Source organism: Physella acuta, unplaced genomic scaffold (assembly GCF_028476545.2).
Source record: "Physella acuta isolate Inbredline_101_S28 unplaced genomic scaffold, ASM2847654v3 ptg000058l, whole genome shotgun sequence".
In the NCBI taxonomy this organism is placed as follows: Eukaryota; Metazoa; Mollusca; class Gastropoda; family Physidae; genus Physella; species Physella acuta.
The window spans coordinates 571,397-595,868 of NW_026731578.1; the positions used below are offsets into that span (position 1 = coordinate 571,397).

The window sequence follows — 24,472 nt, forward strand, 5'->3', positions numbered from 1 at the left end:
TCTAAACCATCTTTTTAAATCTTTATCTTCAAGTAATCTCTAAACCATCTTTTAAAATCTTTATCTTCACGCGCTGAACGTTTTAAACCCAGGCCAAATCAAAACCCGTCGTCGCTGACCCATAAACACGTCACACCACTTATTGTTTGATTGGCTCTTAATGGAGTTTTTACAGGAAATCAAAAACAATTTGCTTTATCAAGATTTTTTTTTCTATTAGATATGTTTACTTTGCTGTGTGTTGCTACATGGAACAGACTGTAATCATGTATATAATGTCGGGGGTCAATCGTGTGTGACAGTTGAACACCTGGCAATCGGAAGTGAATAGGTGAGCGATTACTCGTCTATTTGTCATGTTTTTGTGGTGTCGCTCACAGACTGAAATGCGTGAGTGAGAGAGTTTATAACCTGAGTGAATGGGGTGCTAGGGAGGCCACCTAGATGAACACAAGGGGAAGCTGTGTTTTGACTGTTAGTGTTAGCACTTAAAATGTATCCAATATTATTCCTGTGATTCTTATCTTGTGCATTCATACACTTTGATTTTAAGTGCTATATCAAACTGTTGATGTTTGATTACTGAAATGAACTGTGTTGATTATGGATTTAACTATTGTAAAAAAGTTGTGAAATGAAGCAGCAGTTTATCAGCTGCCCTTAAAAGAAGAACCCACAAGAAAAACTATATATAAGTCCATATTAATTTAATCTAACAGGGGTCGGCGTGGTCGAGTCGATAAAAGCTCATGATTGCTAAACCGAAAAGCAGGCTTAAATTGGAGTCAATGGATGGCGCATAACCAGTTGACACGTATACTTAATTGTATTGGAGGGGATCCCTTCCAAGACTAAAAGTAAGAAAGAAGAAGAATTTAGTCTACTGTGTACACACTTGTACAAACCAAGACGGACCACTATTGTTTAACTACATAACAAGAACGTACAAATCGCGACACGCATCGTTTTCTCAGACAGCCCAATTCATCAAATCCGACACTGAAAAAATGCGAAAAAAAAACCAAACTTGAAATATCTTATTGAACAAATTTACTAAACATTGAGAAACATTGTTGAAGGCCAATCCGGCAACTTTTAATTTTTCTTGTTTCAAATGTTACCTGTACAAGAAATGTTACCTGTACAAGAAATGAACAGGCCTAAAGACGAGATGATTGATGGCCTAGCGACCCTCTAGCGACCAGTAATGGCGGGGTCTACAGGTGTGTCCGGTCTATTGTGACCGTTAATAAGGATGTGCATATGCGTCATTAGCAGTTATTTTCTCCCCAGGCACTTAATTAGTAAACTTAACAGACGCAGTGGTTCATGTAGTTATAATTATACCAACATTAATTACTTGGATATAATTGAGTTATATTTTTTCATGTCAATAATCAGAGATGTAACATGGTGGTGTATATTAGTTTGTTAATCCATATCTTTACACTTATTTGACTACACATTTCATGATTTATTGAACCAATTATTTAATCAACCACTTAGGCCTGCTTAGATTACTTGAAATTTTTTGTCCAGCCATTGAGGTGGGGTGCAAATGCTTGGGGATAGGGGATTGGAGGGGGGGGAGACGGTAGTTTGGGAGAAGGGTAGAAGGTAGTTTGGGAGTAGGGGAGGGGAGAATTTACTTTTTGCAAGTGAGTAAAGGGTGACCAGCTAATGAGCTGGTCAAGATATTTGAGGTGGACATCCTCCTGATGAACTTGTGACCTGAAAGTGGACATCCTCCTGATGACCTTGTGACCTAAAACTGGACAACCTGATGAAATTGACCATGAGGTGGACATCATCTGACTGTATGGTTTGAACAAAAAGATTTTCAAAGGCAGCATATGAAACTTGAACATTTTTACACAAAATATGTTTATTGTTTACAATTTTATGAACATTTTTACACAACACGTTCATTATTTACAATTTTATTTGTGTTTATCAATGTCATGGATAAAACAGTAGAGAATTGCTAATTAGCTAACTTATGTATTTACATTTCAATATTAGGTCATAAAGTTTGGACTGACCTTTTAAATATAATATAAAAACAAACAAAACAGAAAAGCTAATTGTTTTTAAAGGACTAGACTAAAATAAATATAAAAACACCTGAAAATTTTAAGTGAACAACCTACTCATTTTTTTTATAACCATTGGAAAAATGTTTATTTGGTGCTATTTTCTGGGACACTTCAGTATAAAGTTTGTGTACAGAAAGTAAGTTTTAATTATAAACTATTGGTGATGATAATAAATAAGAAAATACAATAACCAGTCAATAAAATGTAAACACAAGCTTCCCATAGGGGAGGTAATCCCTTCAATGTTTGGTTACCAACAATAAACTAAAATTGGTAAAATTATAAGCGTAATAATTAGTTTGTTAAATTTATTAAAGTCCACTAGTTATGAGAGCTTGATGTAATCTGTAGAATTTTCACATTTATTTGGTTTAATTCTAACGAATGCCAATTAATTTTTGGTAAAGGGAGGTAACATAGGTAAAGAAAATAATTAAAATATCAAATACATAAAAAGAGTTTACAACTGTGACAAGTAAAAACAACAACATACTCTTTACTGTCTATAAATATATCAATGCTGTTTTCATAAAAATATCAATTTTGTAACAAACATTACATTAAAAAATCCTTGATCAGACTGACCCCATAAACTAGTGAATATCAGACTGACCCACATAGAATATTGTATATCAGACATGAACTTCTCTGATACAAGATTTAAAAATTCACACATAAATTGGTAAATGACCACTTGACCATAGATTTAGCAATAAAGCTGTAGGTGACCACTTGACCATAGATTTAGCAATCAAGCTGTAGGTGACCACTTGACAATAAAACTAACCCTCTTCAATATCATCACAGCCCGCTGAGCCAGTCTCAATGAACAGGAATACTGTAAAGCAGTAAATTTTTGCTAAATAATTATTTTATACAAATTCTAAATTTTAAAGGAGTGGCCTAGCGGTAGAGAGCTGGACTGCCATCCGTAAGTATCAAGTTCAAATCCAGGTTCAAGTCAGTAGACCGTCCCTGAGTCCACCCAACTGATGGGTACCTAACTCACATTAGGGAAAGTAAAGGCGGTTGGGCATAGTGCTGACCACACTATCCCTTCATTTGCCAAGGTCACAGAAACAAGTGAACACTACTTCACTTGCCCAGTAGACCATCAGGTTTGAAAGGGAACTTTACTTACTAAAAGACATATAAACAAAACCAATTTCAAGTTTCATAATTCATTCTCAAGTTATTTTCTGTAATAAAAATTTTCTGTGAAAAAATTAAACAGGATTTAAATTTCCCCGGGCCACTATCACATATCTCAAGTGTACATAGGAAGTCATGACATCGATACATACAGCCATGAAACACCAGCACATACAGCCATGAAACATTAGCACATACACCAGTGAACATATACACAGGATGACATATTGCTGCAGGGAAAGAATGATTTCCCCAAACAATTTTGCTAAGCGCTTTGTGTGGGGTATTTAAAATAAAAATCAAATGATTTGATTGCTGCCCCAGTTGGATAGCATTAACAACTGATTTTGTTATATGTGTGTTGGTGTAGTTTGATGTTGTTTATGTGTTGGTGTAGTTTGATGTTGTGTATGTGCTCGTGTAGTTTGATGTTGTTTATGTGCTGATGTAGTTTGATGTTGTTTATGTATTGGTGTAGTTTGATGTTGTTTATGTATTGGTGTAGTTTGATGTTGTTTATATATTGGTGTAGTTTGATGTTGTTGATGTGTTGGTGTAGTTTGATGTTTATGTGCTGGTGTAGTTTGATGTGGTTGATGTGCTGGTGTAGTTTGATGTTGTTTATGTATTGGTGTAGTTTGATGATGTTTATGTGCTGGTGTAGTTTGATGTTGTGTATGTGCCAATATTTTACTTGCCCCCAACTAGCCTAAAAGGGGAGGTAACTGTGTCTGGCTAAGAACATAAAACAACCAGAGCATGATACTAGTTAACTGAGTTATTCTTCTTGTGGTTCCTCCATGTCTCTGACATCATCAGTTTCATCAAACTCCTCATTCCCTTGTCTCTCTGTCTCCTCATTCCCTTGTCTGTCTGTCTCCTCATTCCCTTGTCTGTCTGTCTCCTCCTCTTCCCTCTTCTCAAACTCCTCCAGCTCAATCAGCTGTCTCTGGAGGTTGGAGAACAGCTGCTTCTCTTTCTCATGTTTGACTGGGCTGTTCCTTCTCCGGGGCATCTTCCATGCATTCCACACTCGGATGGTTGCATCAGCAGAACAGGAAACATACTGGCAAATATTGAGATACATCTGTTACAGGAAACATACTGGCACATATTGAGATACATTTTTTACAGGAAACATACTGGCAAATATTGAGATACATTTTTTACAGGAAACATACTGGCACATATTGAGATACATTTTTATACAGGAAACATACTGGCACATATTGAGAAACATTTTTTACAGGAAACATACTGGCATATATTGAGATACATTTTTATACAGGAAACATACTGGCACATATTGAGATACATTTTTTACAGGAAACATACTGGCACATATTGAGATACATTTTTTACAGGAAACATACTGGCACATATTGAGATACATTTTTTACAGGAAACATACTGGCACATATTGAGATACAGAGACATTGTTTACAGGAAACATACTGGCACATATTGAGATACATTTTTTACAGGAAACATACTGGCAAATATTGAGATACATTTTTTACAGGAAACATACTGGCACATATTGAGATACGTTTTTTACAGGAAACATACTGGCACATATTGAGATACATTTTTTACAGGAAACATACTGGCACATATTGAGATACGTTTTTTACAGGAAACATACTGGCAAATATTGAGATACATTTTTTACAGGAAACATACTGGCACATATTGAGAAATACAGAGACATTTTTATACAGGAAACATACTGGCACATATTGAGATACATTTCTTTAATGATTAGCAAATTTAAACACAAGAGCTGATATAATTGGTGAGCTAAAATAAAATTTTAGCTGAAGTGAGTTTTGAGTGAGAGAAGTGAGTTTTGAGTTGAAGTGAATGTTGAGTGAGTTAAAGCGAGTTTTGAGTGAGAAGAAGTGAGTTTTGAGTAAGTTGAAGTGAATGTTGAGTGAGTTGAAGTGAGTTTTGAGTGAGTTGAAGTAAGTTTTGAGTGAGTTAAAGTGAGTTTTGAGAAGTTGAAGTGAATGTTGAGTGAGTTGAAGTGAGTTTTGAGTGAGTTGAAGTGAGTTTTTATAGAGTTGAAGTGAATGTTGAGTGAGTTGAAGTGAGATTTGAGTGAGTTGAAGTGAGTTTTTATAGAGTTGAAGTGAATGTTGAGTGAGTTTTGAGTGAGTTGAACTAAGTTTTGAGTGAGTTAAAGTGAGTTCTGAGAAGTTGAAGTGAATGTTGAGTGAGTTAAAGTGAGTTTTGAGTGAGTTAAAGTAAGTTTTGAGTGAGTTAAAGTGAGTTCTGAGAAGTTGAAGTGAATGTTGAGTGAGTTGAAGTGAGTTTTTAGTGAGTTGAAGTGAAAGTGGAGTGAGTTGAAGTGAGTTTTGAGTGAGTTGAAGTGAATGTTGAGTGAGTTGAAGTGAATTTTGAGTTAAAGTGAGTTTCGACTGAGTTGAGGTGAGTTTTGAGTGAGCTGAAACTGATGGGGTACCTGATGCCTCTCTGTGACGTGAATGATACTTTTAACTGTCTCAGTGTGACCAACATTGTTCTGTACCAGTCTGTAGTGCTCAGCATCATAAACTCTGGAGGTACAAACAGTTAGAAGTATTACAGTAGTGAATTTTAGTCAGTACACAAGCTCATAAAGTAAGCCTGCTATAATATGACACACAAATATTTGCTCAAAATTTACTTGAATGGTTGACAAGATCTCTGCACGTGACTTACTTGATGAAACGTTGGACACCTGCAATGATGCTGCCATGCTCGCGGTCAATGCATAGACAGGTGACGCCACCTTGAGTTGAGAGAACCTGCTCACATTCATTCATGCCTTGACCAGACTGTGGACAACAGGAATGTCAAGGGAAAAGTTAAAAAAAAAACTGCATAACTTTCCATACACACACTAAGTCGGACGGTGTGGATAGATGGTACAATGCATGGATGCTAACTGAAATTTCTCATATTCAGACCAGGGGCTCAAGTCCGTAGGTCATGCATGAGTTCACCCAGCTCTATGGGGCCCCTGACTCAAGTTAGGGAAAGTAAAGGCCACTGGGCTTAGAATTTACTACACTATCCTCATATATGCTATGACAGAAACAGATTAACTCTACTTTACCAGCCCTATTGACTGCCAGGATCAAAAGGGTACTCTATGACCTACAATAGATAAACTATGACCTACAATAGATAAACTATGACCTACAATAGATAAAATATGACCTACAATAGATAAACTATGACCTATAATAGATAGAGCATGACTTACAATTGTTAAACTATGACCTACAGTAGCTAAGCCAATGAGCTACTATAGATAAACTATGACCTACAATACACCAATGACCTAACACAAAACACCAATGACCTAACACAAAACACCAATGACCTAACACAAAACACCAATGACCTAACACAAAACACCAATGACCTAACACAAAACATCAATGACCTAACACAAAACACCAATGACCTAACACAAAACACCAATGACCTAACACAAAACACCAATGACCTAACACACAACACCAATGACCTAACACAAACACCAATGACCTAACACAAACATCAATGACCTAACACAAAACACCAATGACCTAACACAAAACACCAATGACCTAACACAAACATCAATGACCTAACACAAACATCAATGACCTAACACAAACACCAATGACCTAACACAAACATCAATGACCTAACACAAACATCAATGACCTAACACAAAACACCAATGACCTAACACAAAACACCAATGACCTAACACAAACATCAATGACCTAACACAAACACCAATGACCTAACACAAAACATCAATGACCTAACACAAAACACCAATGACCTAACACAAAACACCAGTGACCTAACACAAAACACCAGTGACCTAACACAAAACACCAATGACCTAACACAAATGACCTACCCATATTCGAATGGTCCCATCTTCCCCTCCTGTGACCCACTTCTGGCAAATCTTGTTCCACCTCACACACGTGACCTCTCCATCATGACCTTGAAGGGTGTTACACAAGGTCATTTTGCTACCAACCAGAGAAAACTTGCGTATGTAAACCATCTTGTCAGCACAGGAATATGCAAACTCCATCCTGGAGATATGGGCAATGATGTAATGTTTGTCAATGTATGCAACCTACTGGTCAGGTTTAATGATGCAATGTTTGTCAATCTATGCAACCTACTACTGGTCAGGTTTTCGTTAACCTGCTACATCCCCGTGTAAGCTAATCCCATTAGTGTTGACATGACATCATCAAACTATTTGACATCATCAAACCAATTGACATCATCAAACCAATTGACATCATCAAACCAATTGACATCATCAAACCAATTGACATCATCAAACTAATTGACATCATCAAACTAATTGACATCATCAAACCAATTGACATCATCAAACCAATTGACATCATCAAACCAATTGACATCATCAAACCAATTGACATCATCAAACCAATTGACATCATCAAACCAATTGACATCATCAAACTAATTGACATCATCAAACTAATTGACATCATCAAACTATTTGACATCATCCAACCAATTGACATCATCAAACTAATTGACATCATCAAACTATTTGACATCATCAAACCAATTGACATCATCAAACTATTTGACATCATCAAACTATTTGACATCATCAAACTATTTGACATCATCAAACCAATTGACATCATCAAACTAATTGACATCATCAAACCAATTGACATCATCAAACCAATTGACATCATCAAACCAATTGACATCATCAAACTAATTGACATCATCAAACTATTTGACATCATCCAACCAATTGACATCATCAAACTATTTGACATCATCCAACCAATTGACATCATCAAACTAATTGACATCATCCAACCAATTGACATCATCAAACTAATTGACATCATCAAACTAATTGACATCATCAAACTAATTGACATCATCAAACTATTTGACATCATCAAACCAATTGACATCATCAAACTAATTGACATCATCAAACTATTTGACATCATCCAACCAATTGACATCATCAAACTAATTGACATCATCAAACTAATTGACATCATCAAACCAATTGACATCATCAAACCAATTGACATCATCAAACCAATTGACATCATCAAACTAATTGACATCATCAAACTATTTGACATCATCAAACCAATTGACATCATCAAACCAATTGACATCATCAAACCAATTGACATCATCAAACCAATTGACATCATCAAACTAATTGACATCATCAAACCAATTGACATCATCAAACCAATTGACATCATCAAACCAATTGACATCATCAAACCAATTGACATCATCAAACCAATTGACATCATCAAACCAATTGACATCATCAAACCAATTGACATCATCAAACCAATTGACATCATCAAACCAATTGACATCATCAAACTAATTGACATCATCAAACCAATTGACATCATCAAACCAATTGACATCATCAAACCAATTGACATCATCAAACTAATTGACATCATCAAACCAATTGACATCATCAAACCAATTGACATCATCAAACTATTTGACATCATCAAACTATTTGACATCATCAAACTATTTGACATCATCAAACCAATTGACATCATCAAACTAATTGACATCATCAAACCAATTGACATCATCAAACCAATTGACATCATCAAACCAATTGACATCATCAAACTAATTGACATCATCAAACTATTTGACATCATCCAACCAATTGACATCATCAAACTATTTGACATCATCCAACCAATTGACATCATCAAACTAATTGACATCATCAAACTAATTGACATCATCAAACTATTTGACATCATCCAACCAATTGACATCATCAAACTAATTGACATCATCAAACTAATTGACATCATCAAACCAATTGACATCATCAAACCAATTGACATCATCAAACCAATTGACATCATCAAACTAATTGACATCATCAAACTATTTGACATCATCAAACCAATTGACATCATCAAACTAATTGACATCATCAAACTATTTGACATCATCCAACCAATTGACATCATCAAACTAATTGACATCATCAAACTATTTGACATCATCCAACCAATTGACATCATCAAACTAATTGACATCATCAAACTAATTGACATCATCAAACCAATTGACATCATCAAACCAATTGACATCATCAAACCAATTGACATCATCAAACTAATTGACATCATCAAACTATTTGACATCATCAAACCAATTGACATCATCAAACCAATTGACATCATCAAACCAATTGACATCATCAAACCAATTGACATCATCAAACTAATTGACATCATCAAACCAATTGACATCATCAAACCAATTGACATCATCAAACCAATTGACATCATCAAACCAATTGACATCATCAAACCAATTGACATCATCAAACCAATTGACATCATCAAACCAATTGACATCATCAAACCAATTGACATCATCAAACCAATTGACATCATCAAACCAATTGACATCATCAAACTAATTGACATCATCAAACTATTTGACATCATCAAACCAATTGACATCATCAAACTAATTGACATCATCAAACTATTTGACATCATCAAACCAATTGACATCATCAAACCAATTGACATCATCCAACCAATTGACATCATCAAACCAATTGACATCATCAAACTATTTGACATCATCAAACCAATTGACATCATCAAACCAATTGACATCATCAAACCAATTGACATCATCAAACTAATTGACATCATCAAACTATTTGACATCATCCAACCAATTGACATCATCAAACCAATTGACATCATCAAACCAATTGACATCATCAAACCAATTGACATCATCAAACCAATTGACATCATCAAACCAATTGACATCATCCAACCAATTGACATCATCAAACTATTTGACATCATCAAACTAATTGACATCATCAAACCAATTGACATCATCAAACCAATTGACATCATCAAACCAATTGACATCATCAAACTATTTGACATCATCAAACCAATTGACATCATCAAACCAATTGACATCATCAAACCAATTGACATCATCAAACTAATTGACATCATCAAACCAATTGACATCATCAAACCAATTGACATCATCAAACCAATTGACATCATCAAACCAATTGACATCATCAAACTAATTGACATCATCAAACTAATTGACATCATCAAACTATTTGACATCATCCAACCAATTGACATCATCAAACTAATTGACATCATCAAACTAATTGACATCATCAAACCAATTGACATCATCAAACCAATTGACATCATCAAACCAATTGACATCATCAAACTAATTGACATCATCAAACTATTTGACATCATCAAACCAATTGACATCATCAAACCAATTGACATCATCAAACCAATTGACATCATCAAACCAATTGACATCATCAAACTAATTGACATCATCAAACCAATTGACATCATCAAACCAATTGACATCATCAAACCAATTGACATCATCAAACCAATTGACATCATCAAACCAATTGACATCATCAAACCAATTGACATCATCAAACCAATTGACATCATCAAACCAATTGACATCATCAAACTAATCTCACCTATCAGGGTTTATATCCATGTCAGTAATGACATCATCACAGGCTAACTCATTTATCAAAGAGGTAGCATTAGGCTCAATCTTGAACGTGTCTTTCAACCTGTTCATATGAGAAACAAAATTTCATCATTTGGCAAAACTTTAAAATCTTAATTACAAAAATGTAATCAAAGAAATTCTGTCATTCAGTAGTATTTTTAAATCTTTAATTTACATTCTTTTTTAATCTCTGCTGTTCTTAGCAGCAAGTTAACTTACCTTCCACCTTCTACAAATCTTTACTTACCTTCCAGCTTCTACAAAATATTAACTTACCTTCCTGCTTCTAAGTCCCAGATGCAAATTCTTCTGTCCCATCCACCACTGAGCTGAAATGTTGGTCAGAAAATTATTTCTCTCTTATTGTAAATAACAAATAAACAGGCAGTCAAGAAAAGAAGTTAGATGCTTTTTAACAACCCGTGTGCCCTTCCAGTGCGTTGCCATGGTTTTTAGAAGAAAGTTTTGACACAATATTTTAAGAGGGGTATTAATCCTATATTCTTGGATGTGTGACCTAGTTTACTAAAATTGAATTATATAAATGTAAAAAATGCCTGCGCTATATTTCTTGCATCATTTATGTTGGGGCATGGGTTTGCCAGGCGTACTTTATTCAATTTAGTGAACAACTATAACACCCCTTCTTATCCATTGTCTATCGCCCTGTTGTAAGTGCCATAGCGCTCAAGGGGCTCCAAATCGCACCTTACAGGGGTGAAATTGTAAAAATTTTTTCAGAGACACCTCCTATGCCGCTTATCAACTCCCCAAAGTTTCATGGTTATTGAATCAGAGGTGTAGTAATGCATACAGGACAAACCCACAAACAAACCCATATATATATATATATATATATATATATATATATATATATATATATATATATATATATAAATATATATATATATATATATATATATATATATATATATATATATATATATATTTAGATTATACAAAATTTGAATGTAGGTCCCCTCTACTCCCTGCCCAGACTTACAATGTAGGTCCCCTGCCAACCAAGACTTACAATGTAGGTCCCCTCTACTCCCAACCAAGACTTACAATGTAGGTCCCCTCTACTCCCTACCAACCAAGACTTACAATGTAGGTCCCCTGCCAACCAAGACTTACAATGTAGGTCCCCTGCCAACCAAGACTTACAATGTAGGTCCCCTGCCAAGACTTACAATGTAGGTCCCCTCTACTCCCTGCCAACCAAGACTTACAATGTAGGTCCCTTCTACTCCCTGCAAACCAAGACTTACAATGTAGGTCCCTTCTACTCCCTGCCAACCAAGACTTACAATGTAGGTCCCCTCTACTCCCTGCCAACCAAGACTTACAATGTAGGTCCCCTGCCAACCAAGACTTACAATGTAGGTCCCCTCTACTCCCTGCCAAGACTTACAATGTAGGTCCCCTGCCAACCAAGACTTACAATGTAGGTCCCCTCTACTCCCTGCCAAGACTTACAATGTAGGTCCCCTGCCAACCAAGACTTACAATGTAGGTCCCCTGCCAACCAAGACTTACAATGTAGGTCCCCTCTACTCCCTGCCAACCAAGACTTACAATGTAGGTCCCTTCTACTCCCTGCCAACCAAGACTTACAATGTAGGTCCCCTGCCAACCAAGACTTACAATGTAGGTCCCCTGCCCAGACTTACAATGTAGGTCCCCTCTACTCCCTGCTCCCTGCCAACCAAGACTTACAATGTAGGTCCCCTCTATTCCCTGCCAACCAAGACTTACAATGTAGGTCCCCTGCCCAGACTTACAATGTAGGTCCCCTCTACTCCCTACCAACCAAGACTTACAATGTAGGTCCCCTGCCAACCAAGACTTACAATGTAGGTCTCCTGCCAACCAAGACTTACAATGTAGGTCCCCTCTACTCCCTGCCAAGACTTACAATGTAGGTCCCTTCTACTCCCTGCTCCCTGCCAACCAAGACTTACAATGTAGGTCCCCTCTACTCCCTACCAACCAAGACTTACAATGTAGGTCCCCTGCCAACCAAGACTTACAATGTAGGTCTCCTGCCAACCAAGACTTACAATGTAGGTCCCCTCTACTCCCTACCAACCAAGACTTACAATGTAGGTCCCCTGCCAACCAAGACTTACAATGTAGGTCCCCTGCCAACCAAGACTTACAATGTAGGTCCCCTCTACTCCCTGCCAAGACTTACAATGTAGGTCCCCTGCCAACCAAGACTTACAATGTAGGTCCCCTCTACTCCCTGCCAACCAAAACTTACAATGTAGGTCCCCTGCCAACCAAGACTTTCAATGTAGGTCCCCTCTACTCCCTGCTCCCTGCCAACCAAAACTTACAATGTAGGTCCCCTGCCAACCAAGACTTACAATGTAGGTCCCCTCTACTCCCTGCTCCCTGCCAACCAAAACTTACAATGTAGGTCCCCTGCCAACCAAAACTTACAATGTAGGTCCCCTGCCAACCAAGACTTACAATGTAGGTCCCCTGCCAACCAAGACTTACAATGTAGGTCCCCTGCCAACCAAGACTTACAATGTAGGTCCCCTGCCAACCAAGACTTACAATGTAGGTCCCCTCTACTCCCTGCCAACCAAGACTTACAATGTAGGTCCCCTCTACTCCCTGCCAACCAAGACTTACAATGTAGGTCCCCTGCCAACCAAGACTTACAATGTAGGTCCCCTCTACTCCCTGCCAACCAAAACTTACAATGTAGGTCCCCTGCCAACCAAGACTTACAATGTAGGTCCCTTCTACTCCCTGCCAACCAAGACTTACAATGTAGGTCCCCTGCCAACCAAGACTTACAATGTAGGTCCCCTCTACTCCCTACCAAGACTTACAATGTAGGTCCCCTCTACTCCCGGCTCCCTGTCAACCAGCACCAGACTTGTTACACAGCTTAAGTGTTCAGTCAAGACTTACAATGTAGGTCCCCTGCCCAGACTTACAATGTAGGTCCCCTCTACTCCCTGCTCCCTGTCAACCAGCACCAGACTTGTTACACAGCTTAAGTGTTCAGTCAAGACTTACAATGTAGGTCCCCTGCCAACCAAGACTTACAATGTAGGTCCCCTCTATTCCCTGCCAACCAAGACTTACAATGTAGGTCCCCTCTATTCCCTGCCAACCAAGACTTACAATGTAGGTCCCCTGCCCAGACTTACAATGTAGGTCCCCTCTACTCCCGGCTCCCTGTCAACCAGCACCAGACTTGTTACACAGCTTAAGTGTTCAGTCAAGACGTACTTGAGGATAAAACCAGCCACACGATTGGTCACAGAGTCGTTGTCCTTGGGTAAAACATTGGATTCAGGTCAATTTAACAAAACATGTTGTAAAACAACATGAGTATAAAGTTTGTAAACTGGTGAAAATGTTTGTTTAAATACAGTTATTTCAAACCTAAGTAGTGAAACAACTTACGGTTGATAAAACAGAATTTTCTGGCAGCAGTGATGACTCTGTATCGAGGAGGACAGCATATTTTTTGGTTAAAATCTCAAGGTCGAGAGGCTTCATGCCTTGCAATACTTGTACAGCTGCTTCATCAAATCCCCACACATCTAAATGTCAACACACAGAATAATAGCTTCATCAAAACCCCACCCACACATCTAGATGTCAACACACAGAATAATAGCTTCATCAAAATATCAAGTCTCACATTTTAAAATGTAATTTAAAGTGCATATAGAAAAGTTACTTTGCAGGTATTCACAATTATCACTGACTTTTGACTTTATTAAAAAGTATTAGAGTTGAATCAGAAATGTAAAAATATTTGTACACCTCAAACAACAAAATGCCAACGACTTACAAACATTGCTGTTTTAAAATATTTGTGCACCACAAACAACAAAATGCCAACGACTTACAAACATTGCTGTTTTAAAATATTTGTGCACCACAAACAACAAAATGCCAACGACTTACAAACATTGCTGTTTTAAAATATTTGTACACTACAAACAACAAAATGCCAATGACTTACAAACATTGCTATCCTCTGAGGCTGCTATGACGTAGTCCAAACTCTCAACAAAAAGAATTTTTAAAATGGTTGTGTTTGGGTGCTTGTGAGATGAAATCTGGGGAGATCAAACAATCTCTTGCACACAAGCCAAACTAATTTTTTACACAAGCCAAACTAACATATGTGCACGAGGCAAACTAAGATTTGTATATGAACTAAAATACGAGCCAAATTAAGAATGGTACACAAGCCAAGCTAAGTTTTTACACAAGCCAAACTAAGATCTGTACACAAGGCAAGCAGTTTTTACACAAGCCAAAAATATTTTTTACACAAACCAAACTAGGTTTTTACATAAGCCAAACATATTTTAAATGCAGCTAAAATACGTAACCTACTGGTGGAATAGATGGTTTGTTGAAGGCGTAGTGACTTTGTGCCCTCTTGACCCCCCCATCTGACTGTGTGCTGGGTCGACTGAGCAGCTGGTTGTTGTACTCTTGTTCTAGCATCATCTCCCTTGTCTTGGTGCCAGCTCGTCTCTTCTTCTTGATCTTGGAATCACTCGGGGTGAAGACCTCTTTGCTGGCAAGTAGTGGTTGATTCAGTTAGACAATAATACAAATAACTGATTGTTATATTGTGTTAGACAACACTTTGTTTAATAGAATCTTTTGAAGCATTTACATTCACACTGTTTAAATTAATACTTTAAGATTTTGAATTTTTAACAGGAAATTTAAAATGTGACTAAGCATTTAAAACCAGAATAAGAAATATGAAAGATGTGTCTAAAAAACTTAGTCAAATCACTTATATTTAGAATACGCTGGCTGGATTAAATGTGTACCGTAAGATGAATTAATCTAAAGTAATGTGATTAACTTACCTGTAAATTCAAGTCACATACCTGTACATGAAATGGTTGGACTGCATCCTCTCCCACTTGATAATTGTCCCATCCATATCCCCACTGAATATTAAAAGTGGAACCTTTGATGCTGAAAATGTTTTTTAAAATGTTAACTGGAAAAGTAAATAAAACAGTACTCTAATATGTAAGTTAAAGAAAAAATTTAACAGAATCAAAAATAGTAAACTTAAATAGGTTAAAGTAAAAATTCACTTTTCTTGAGTGAACTCTTTGGTGTAGTTTAATTTTTGTACAATGGGATGATAATGGGCATGACTGCTAACCCTGAGTTCACCCAGCTCTGATGAGTACCTGACTCAAGTTAAAGAAAATAAAGGCAGCTGGGCATAGTGCTTAGCACCCACACTATCCCTTGATATGCAGAGTTTACATAAACAGGTGAACTCCACTTCACCTGCTCCATGCAACACCAGGTTCAAAATGGTAACTTAACGTTTTTAAAACATAATTTTGTACAGGGCACGGTGCCAGTAGGAAAACAATAACACAGGGCACGGTGCCAGTAGGAAAACAATAACACAGGGCATGGTGCCAGGAGGGAAACAACAACACAGGGCATGGTGCCAGGAGGGAAACAATAACACAGGGCACTGAATGGGGAGACAAAGACGTCATTGGATGGATGACATCAAGGATTTGACTGGGCTGCCTGTTGCAGAACTGCTCACAGTAGCAGAGGACTGAGAGAGATGATGGGAAATTTTGAGAAAATTAAGTGTGGACTGTGTTTACTTACTGTAACTAAGACTCCACACTGTATTTACTTACTGTAACTAAGACTCCCCACTGTATTTACTTGCTGTAACTAAGACTCCCAATTTGTTTACTTACTGTAACTAAGACTCCCCATTGTGTTTACTCACTGTAACTAAGACTTCCCATTGTGTTTACTTACTGTAACTAAGACTCTCCATTGTGTTTACTTACTGTAACTAAGACTCTCCAATGCTGCCTTACACTTGAGTGTGGTCATACACCCAGAAGAGTTGTACTTCCAGACTATCAGATGTCTTCTATTGCTGGAACCTTGGGATGGGAATAACTGACATTTTTAAAACCACAAGAGGTCAGAATTTATTAACATCATTATGATATTACTTTCTGTATGTTTAATATAAAGTAAAACCATCACTACCCTTAGTGTTGACACAATGTAACTGGGGTTTTTGTTGTGTCTCAGCACCTGAAATTACTTCCCCTTGTTATGTACAGAATATTTGTTCTATTTTAAGACATAAGTAACTTACCCACAACTTGATTGAATTCAGGAAAAAATTTCAGAATTTGTAAATGGTATTTTTCATCATCCTCTTGTTCAGCAAATGTCCCAATGAAATCAGACACCTAAAATTAAAAAGATGGAGAACTAAAACTTAGAAAACAAAATTCTAATTTATTACATTGTCTTATGTAGAAAGACAAAGATATGAAACGTAAACTTGAATGAACTCACATTGTCACCTGACTTGGGGTCATACATATTAGCGTGGTAGGTTCCTCCAGCTGCCCATATGGTCTTGTTCCTTGGGATGTAACAGATGCCACTGACCGTGGACAGGAAGCTGTCCAGCTTGTGGATCAGTTTGCCGTCAAGTGACCAGATCTTCATTGTTTTATCAAATGAGCCAGTGAGTAGCCTGATCCAAATTTCATGGAAGTATAGATTTTTTCAATACATAATGGCATTTTTTTTAATAAATCGCATCATGAAATTTTATAAATTCATGTACAATGCTATTGCAAGTTCTTGTAAAAACCATAATTAAAATATAATTTTAAAATTTAAAGTGTCTCTAGCGTCATCGATATTACAAAAGAAATATCAGTCATCATTAAAAAAAATTAGTAGTAAATCTATAAAATATAAATGAAGTTATTATGTGTTATTTTAATTATTTAGTCATAGAAGAATAAAATACAAAAGTAATTACCATATGAAATAAAAAAAATTACCATATATTATTTTCATTATCCTTGGCTAGAACCATGCAAGCAATGCCAGCATCGTGAATGACATTACTGCAGATTAAAATCATTGGACAGTTATCTCTCATGATGTGTATCTAAATTTTTTAACTGCTAACACAAAGTAAAATATTTTCAACAGTTAACAACATACTTAAAAACAGGTATAAGGCTGTTGTCCCCCGTGTATGAAGAGTCATATATTATTAGACGCTGATCATACCTGGAAGAGATGTTCTAGAGATTACTTTTATGTTCAGAATACAAACATCTTAAAGTGCGCATGACATTTATAACACAAGGGACATTACCCTGCTGAATATATTCTTGACTCATGGCATATAATGCAACGGACTATGTCTGTGTGCTCTTGAGCAAAATATAGAGGCTTCACATTAATATAGTGGCCTGACCCTGTTTCTGAAACAATTAAAGAAGTAGGTGTTTAAAAAAAAATGCTGCAATAATTTAAATTAAATTAGTTTTGTATGGCTAAGAAAATAGCCAAAATAAAACATCTAGAATACAACATGGGAATTATACACAGCCAACAAAGCTACAGTTTAGATGTAAAAAGTTGTAATATTTGTTAAATCTAACAAAAACTTTACCTTTTTTTTTAAATTTAACAAATGGCAATTTATTAAATACTGCTAAAACTACTGGCAAATCATATTGCTATACAACATACAGCCTATGTAAGACAACAAATGAGAAAGTTCTGAAAGTTTGTGAAAGCTGATAAATTTAGCCTGTTCATTTCTCTTTCCAAGCATTTGGTGATGACTAGGGTTCTCTGGATGTCAATTATTTATCGACCCAATGTATTTAAATGTCTTTAGATTGTGTCATCTTTGTCAAAATGTGTACAATTGGCCTTCTATAAGGTGTGTTCTGTCCCTTTAAAGGTGTCCATAATCTGTCTCTACTGGATATGTTTTAGGGAAGGGGTTATTAAACCCTTATCTATGATGCCTAATCCTGATTCATCTTTAATCATATACCTGACTCCAAAAATGATATTGGTAGATGAAAAGCACATTTTGTGTGGGTACAATTTTTAAATAGTAAAAAATGTAAACCTTCATATAGAGCATACACTCGTACACCTCCATTGATACCACAGACAAGCTGGCGTCTTCTGGGATTAACAGTCATGCAGTAAACAGGAACACCCATCTGGAGAACAACAAAGACTGAAGAATAATACAAGTGTGAAGTCAGTAAGGTGGGCAGTAAAAATATGTGTGATGTTAGACAGGTGGGCAGTAAAAATATGTGTGATGTCAGACAGGTGGGCAGTAAAAGTGTCAGACAGGTGGGCAGTAAAAATATGTGTGGTGTCAGACAGGTGGGCAGTAAAAATATGTGTGGTGTCAGACAGGTGGGCAGTAAAAATATGTGTGGTGTCAGACAGGTGGGCAGTAAAAATATGTGTAATGGTGGGCAGTAAAAATATGTGTGGTGTCAGACAGGTGGGCAGTAAAAATATGTGTGATGTTAGACAGGTGGGCAGTAAAAATACGTGTGGTGTCAGACAGGTGGACAGTAAAAATATGTGTGATGTCAGACAGGTGGGCAGTAAAAATATGTGTGGTGTAAGACAGGTGGGCAGTTAAAATATGTGTGGTGTAAGACAGGTGGGCAGTAAAAATATGTGTGGTGTCAGACAGGTGGGCAGTAAAAATATGTGTGATGTCAGACAGGTGGGCAGTAAAAATATGTGTGGTGTCAGACAGGTGGGCAGTAAAAATATGTGTGGTGTCAGACAGGTGGGCAGTAAAAATATGTGTGGTGTCAGACAGGGGGGCAGTAAAAATATGTGTGATGTTAGACAGGTGGGCAGTAAAAATATGTGTGGTGTCAGACAGGTGGGCAGTAAAAATATGTGTGATGTTAGACAGGTGGGCAGTAAAAATATGTGTGATGTTAGACAGGTGGGCAGTAAAAATATGTGTGGTGTAAGACAGGTGGGCAGTAAAAATATGTGTGGTGTAAGACAGGTGGGCAGTAAAAATATGTGTGGTGTCAGACAGGTGGGCAGTAAAAATATGTGTGGTGTAAGACAGGTGGGCAGTAAAAATATGTGTGGTGTCAGACAGGTGGGCAGTAAAAATATGTGTGATGTTAGACAGGTGGGCAGTAAAAATATGTGTGGTGTCAGACAGGTGGGCAGTAAAAATATGTGTGATGGTGGGCAGTAAAAATATGTGTGGTGTCAGACAGGTGGGCAGTAAAAAATATGTGTGATGTTAGACAGGTGGGCAGTAAAAATATGTGTGATGTCAGGCAGGTGGACAGTAAAAATATGTGTGGTGTAAGACAGGTGGGCAGTAAAAATATGTGTGGTGTCAGACAGGTGGACAGTAAAAATATGTGTGGTGTCAGACAGGTGGGCAGTAAAAATATGTGTGGTGTCAGACAGGTGGGCAGTAAAAATATGTGTGGTGTAAGACAGGTGGGCAGTAAAAATAAGTGTGGTGTAAGACACGTGGGCAGTAAAAATATGTGTGGTGGTGGGCAGTAAAAATATGTGTGATGGTGGGCAGTAAAAATATGTGTGATGTTAGACAGGTGGGCAGTAAAAATATGTGTGGTGTCAGACAGGTGGGCAGTAAAAATATGTGTGGTGTAAGACAGGTGGGCAGTAAAAATATGTGTGGTGTAAGACACGTGGGCAGTAAAAATATGTGTGGTGGTGGGCAGTAAAAATATGTGTGATGGTGGGCAGTAAAAATATGTGTGATGTCAGACAGGTGGGCAGTAAAAATATGTGTGGTGTAAGACAGGTGGGCAGTAAAAATATGTGTGGTGTAAGACAGGTGGGCAGTAAAAATATGTGTGGTGTAAGACACGTGGGCAGTAAAAATATGTGTGGTGGTGGGCAGTAAAAATATGTGTGGTGGTGGGCAGTAAAAATATGTGTGGAGTCAGAAAGGTGGGGTTTAATCAACAGAAACAAAATAATACAACTCTGAAAAAACAGTGAACCTACATTGACAGTTTCAACAGCTCCTCCCCCTGTTCCCCATACAACAATGTTTGCATCATTGGCTGAAGAAAATAAAAGTTTCTCATCATTCCTGAAAAAGAAAACAATGTGATGTAATTAAAAAAATGAAAATATTTGGCACAACCTCAACATAACCTATCACTTGACAATTACCCAAGCTCTAATTTTAATTCTAACCTCACAACTTATTCAGGATTTCCATCTTTTCCAAAAGTGCAAGTCTCCAACTGTGTGAGCCTACCAATTTATCTTGATATTTTAAACTACAAACAAGGTACATCTAGTACTTAAGATATACACACCAAAAAAAGAAGTCTGTCACCCATCCTTTGTGTTTATAAAATGTCTGTACTGGTTTACCACTTTCAGCTTCATAAGACTTGATAACACCATCTTCAAAATGTTTTTGATGGAGGAATATAGTTAGAATAATATTATTTTTATATAAAATATTTTCTTAAAATAATTTAAGCTTGAAAGCATCAATTTACAAACAGTAAATTACTATACAGTATACAACTGGTACTAATAGTATTAGCCAACATTCTAAAAATTAATCTAATTTAAAAAAAAAAGATTGTTTTGTGTGGCTTAGCTAGACAAATTGAAACTACTATTCAACTATTAGAAGGGTGGAGGCATACAGTAGTTTTTTTTAATTAGTTAATTAGTAGTCTGGCGCGTTGCTTAGATGGCTGGATTGACCTCTGACCCTGAAACGTCACGCGTCGTTTTTAGACGGTTTTTACGTTTATTTTAGGGGTCCTATCCACGACAAATGAAAAAACTGTTAATCTCGCAAATTCTCATCATTATTTTAATACAGAATGCTAATAAAATGGATAATATGCCTTAGAATGCCAGAAAAAATCGAGAGATTTGTTGTTGTAAATAATGAGAGGATTTCTAGTGGAGCGCTCTCCGTAAAAACTGAACTGCCGCTAAAAACGACCGACCTCCGGGGAAAACGGCCCGACCTCCTCTAAATTAATATATAATTGAGATATTTACCTTGTATATTTACATTATTATTGATTCTGGTTTCCAAAATCTTATCCCAAAATGAGGTACCCACGCTGACATTTCTATCCGCTATTTTTAGTATCATGACGTCATTGCTACGCTAGTTGCCAGACTGAAACAACTAGTTTTTGTTTTTTACGGAATGAACTGTTAAGTCTAGTATTTTAATTATAATTCAATTGTAGCATGTGTGGAAAAAGTAAAATTATGGACATTATTATTGTATTAGTAATTTTATTAGTATATTAATTTTTTTCTTCACTGTGGGCCGACAGTTGCTGCATTCGTGACCGGTGGTTAACCTCGTCAACGCTGCGTGGCCTATTCGTTTATATAATCAGTGATGCTCGTCCAGTGGCCTTTTTCAGAGCTAGGCCTAATTACGGGCGATTTTTAGACTTAATTGATCGGCCGTTAGCCCTTTTCATTGCTGCGTATTTTAAACAAATGCTCGTTCAGCTGCCTTTTTTTTTTTTGGCGCTAAATAATCTGTTTACGGGCATTTTAAGTGTTTATTTTTTTATTTTTTTAAGCTAGACGTAGATCTAGTTAAAAATTTTTTTTATACAGCTGGCTGTCTAGCATGCCTGATATGTGAACTTTTAAAAAAAATGACCGAACTTTAAAAAAAAATGACCAGAAGTAGGGAAGTAGGTCTGTTATTCAATTTGCTTGAAGAAGGCGGGGGGGGGGGGGGGGGGGGAGAAGAGAGAGAGAGAAAAGTGAAGACACCGACCATCTCGTGTACGCGTGGTCATTCTATGACGTGTACTATAGGTCACGGTGACCCCGCGACCGTGGTGGGATTTTTCATCCACAGGATAGTAAACATAATCAAGCAATCACGCGAGTGACGATGTTTGGAGATTTTATTTTTAAAAAAAAATCACATACGTCATGTTTTCAAGATGAAAAAAAATGTAATGTAAAAAAAAAAAAAGACACTAATACCATGTATGAACCTCAGCTGCCACACTGTTGACTCAATATAAAGTGATTGAGTGTAAAATGTATTTTTATTTATAAACTATCTTAACTATTACACTATCATATTATTTTATGCATATATTATTTAAAATTAGGATTTGAAATAAAAATATTTATTATGGTCATTTGATTTATGCAGGTGCTCATTATTTCATAAAATGGTATGAATAACATGTAGAGTAGAATTTAATAAATAATAAAATAACTAGATCTAGTTTTATTATCAACCAGTTGCTTTTTGTTCAGTTGCTTTTTGTTATTTTCCGGTGAGTAAATAACCTAAGCTGACGCAATTACCATGGCGGGAATTAATAGCTCGTGTATACACGTCCACGACGTAATGTTATGCCGGTCGAGGGGCTAAAACGCGGTTTTGTCTTTCATTTTCCAATATCGGAAAAATTTCAAATTCTCTCTTTTCTCGTCAACCGAGTAAGCTAGATATTCAAATGTGGTGTCAAATGTTCTCTTAAGGGGTAAGGAACTTAATGGTGTATTTGAAATAACAGAATATTTTATTTTAAAAAATCCAAAATTCAACCTATTAATTAGCAGTAGTGTGAAATTTAAACGTGATTTTACAACTTTTTTTTTATTTCAGTATTAATTGGCTAATAACATTATTTATTAATTTTATAATGTTTAGGCCTTATAATTAATAAATAGGCCTAATGTTTTTAATTAATTTCAATAATTAATAATTTTTAATTTGAGTTGGCCTACCTTCAAAACCTAGAAAGATTTCACGTCTGATCGGATTATGGCCAACTGCAGTAATTGATCGTGTATGCGTTTCTTTAACATCATACTGTTTTACCATAGCCATTTTAAATATTTATTTAAAATCGAAAAAAAATGAAACATAATATTAATAGTAATATCCACACATTCTTATAAAAAGACAAGAAATACTATCATTTTGCCGCCATCATAGTATTTCATAGCAACACTGTTTAAAAATGGGAATTCGATTCTTGTTGTGCGAAACAAAAACGAACTTTAAAAAACTTAGATCTAGCTATTTAAAGCAGTTCATGCTTCAAATCTGAAAATTATATTTTTAAATAGAAAAATGTAATATTACTATTAAAATGTGTGCGATTTATTGGACCCGAATATCTATTTTAATTTAAAGTGAGGGTGGTCCATGAATGACGCCACACTCGTATGAGAGAATCGTCAGCTAGTGTGACGTCACTCTTTTGAATTGTAAAAAAGTTATATTAGAAAACTAATTTTAGCCGTTATTTCGCGCTTTAGAAAACGGTTTCAATAATTTGTAATAGAAATTGATTAAAATACTCTACGACGTCGACCAGAATTTCTTCCAGGCATCGGGGAGGGGGGGGGGGCAGCGTCCCCCCCCCCGAAGAAAGTTTTCCGCCCCCCCCCCACCCCCAAAGAAATGGAATTTACATAGGAAATATATACTTATATATACCCCCCCCCCCGATAATTTCAAGTGCACCCCCGGAGAAAAATGTCTGGAATAAACACTGACGTCGACCGAGCTCAGTCAAGATTTTAGAAAAATCGATGTTTTAAGAAGAATGCAACTACTGTGTTAAGCCAATTAAGGGGGCTTGTAGGCTAAGATGTGACAGATGGGAGAGGGGGGGGGGAGGTAAAAATCGTCAAAACAAAAATCACATTACATCATTTATGGATGATCCCTAAGGCTACATTATCGTAAACCTTCTGTA

At 36.6% G+C, this 24,472-nt stretch overlaps 1 protein-coding gene across 1 annotated transcript; it reads right to left on the reverse strand.

The window, feature by feature from the left end:
• Nucleotides 1-2,863: 2,863 nt before the first annotated feature.
• LOC131948345 (putative WD repeat-containing protein alr3466) lies at nucleotides 2,864-23,718 on the reverse strand. The gene is made up of 21 exons (XM_059309928.1): nucleotides 23,493-23,718; nucleotides 21,062-21,152; nucleotides 20,742-20,829; nucleotides 18,829-18,925; nucleotides 18,058-18,166; nucleotides 17,901-17,969; nucleotides 17,735-17,800; nucleotides 17,235-17,418; nucleotides 17,029-17,125; nucleotides 16,709-16,807; nucleotides 15,758-15,848; nucleotides 15,246-15,432; nucleotides 14,866-14,962; nucleotides 14,298-14,437; nucleotides 14,039-14,164; nucleotides 11,142-11,194; nucleotides 10,828-10,926; nucleotides 7,153-7,336; nucleotides 5,952-6,067; nucleotides 5,713-5,806; nucleotides 2,864-4,314 (listed from the first exon to the last, which is right to left on the reverse strand). Exons 1-21 carry the CDS (start codon nucleotides 23,593-23,595, stop codon nucleotides 4,027-4,029), a joined length of 2,478 nt encoding a protein of 825 aa, XP_059165911.1. The 5' UTR covers nucleotides 23,596-23,718; the 3' UTR covers nucleotides 2,864-4,026.
• Between the last annotated feature and the right edge of the window lie 754 nt (nucleotides 23,719-24,472).

Bases quoted from the DNA above. Each gene is read 5' to 3' on its own strand.
- LOC131948345 (XM_059309928.1), bottom strand. From the start codon at position 23,595: ATGGCTATGGTAAAACAGTATGATGTTAAAGAAACGCATACACGATCA. The intron at 21,153-23,492 runs GTAGGCCAACTC...AACATTTTGAAG, and splicing joins AATCTTTCTAGGTTTTGAAG to ATGGTGTTATCAAGTCTTAT. The intron at 18,167-18,828 runs GTTTACATTTTT...TAATTGTTTCAG, and splicing joins AGTGTATGCTCTATATGAAG to AAACAGGGTCAGGCCACTAT.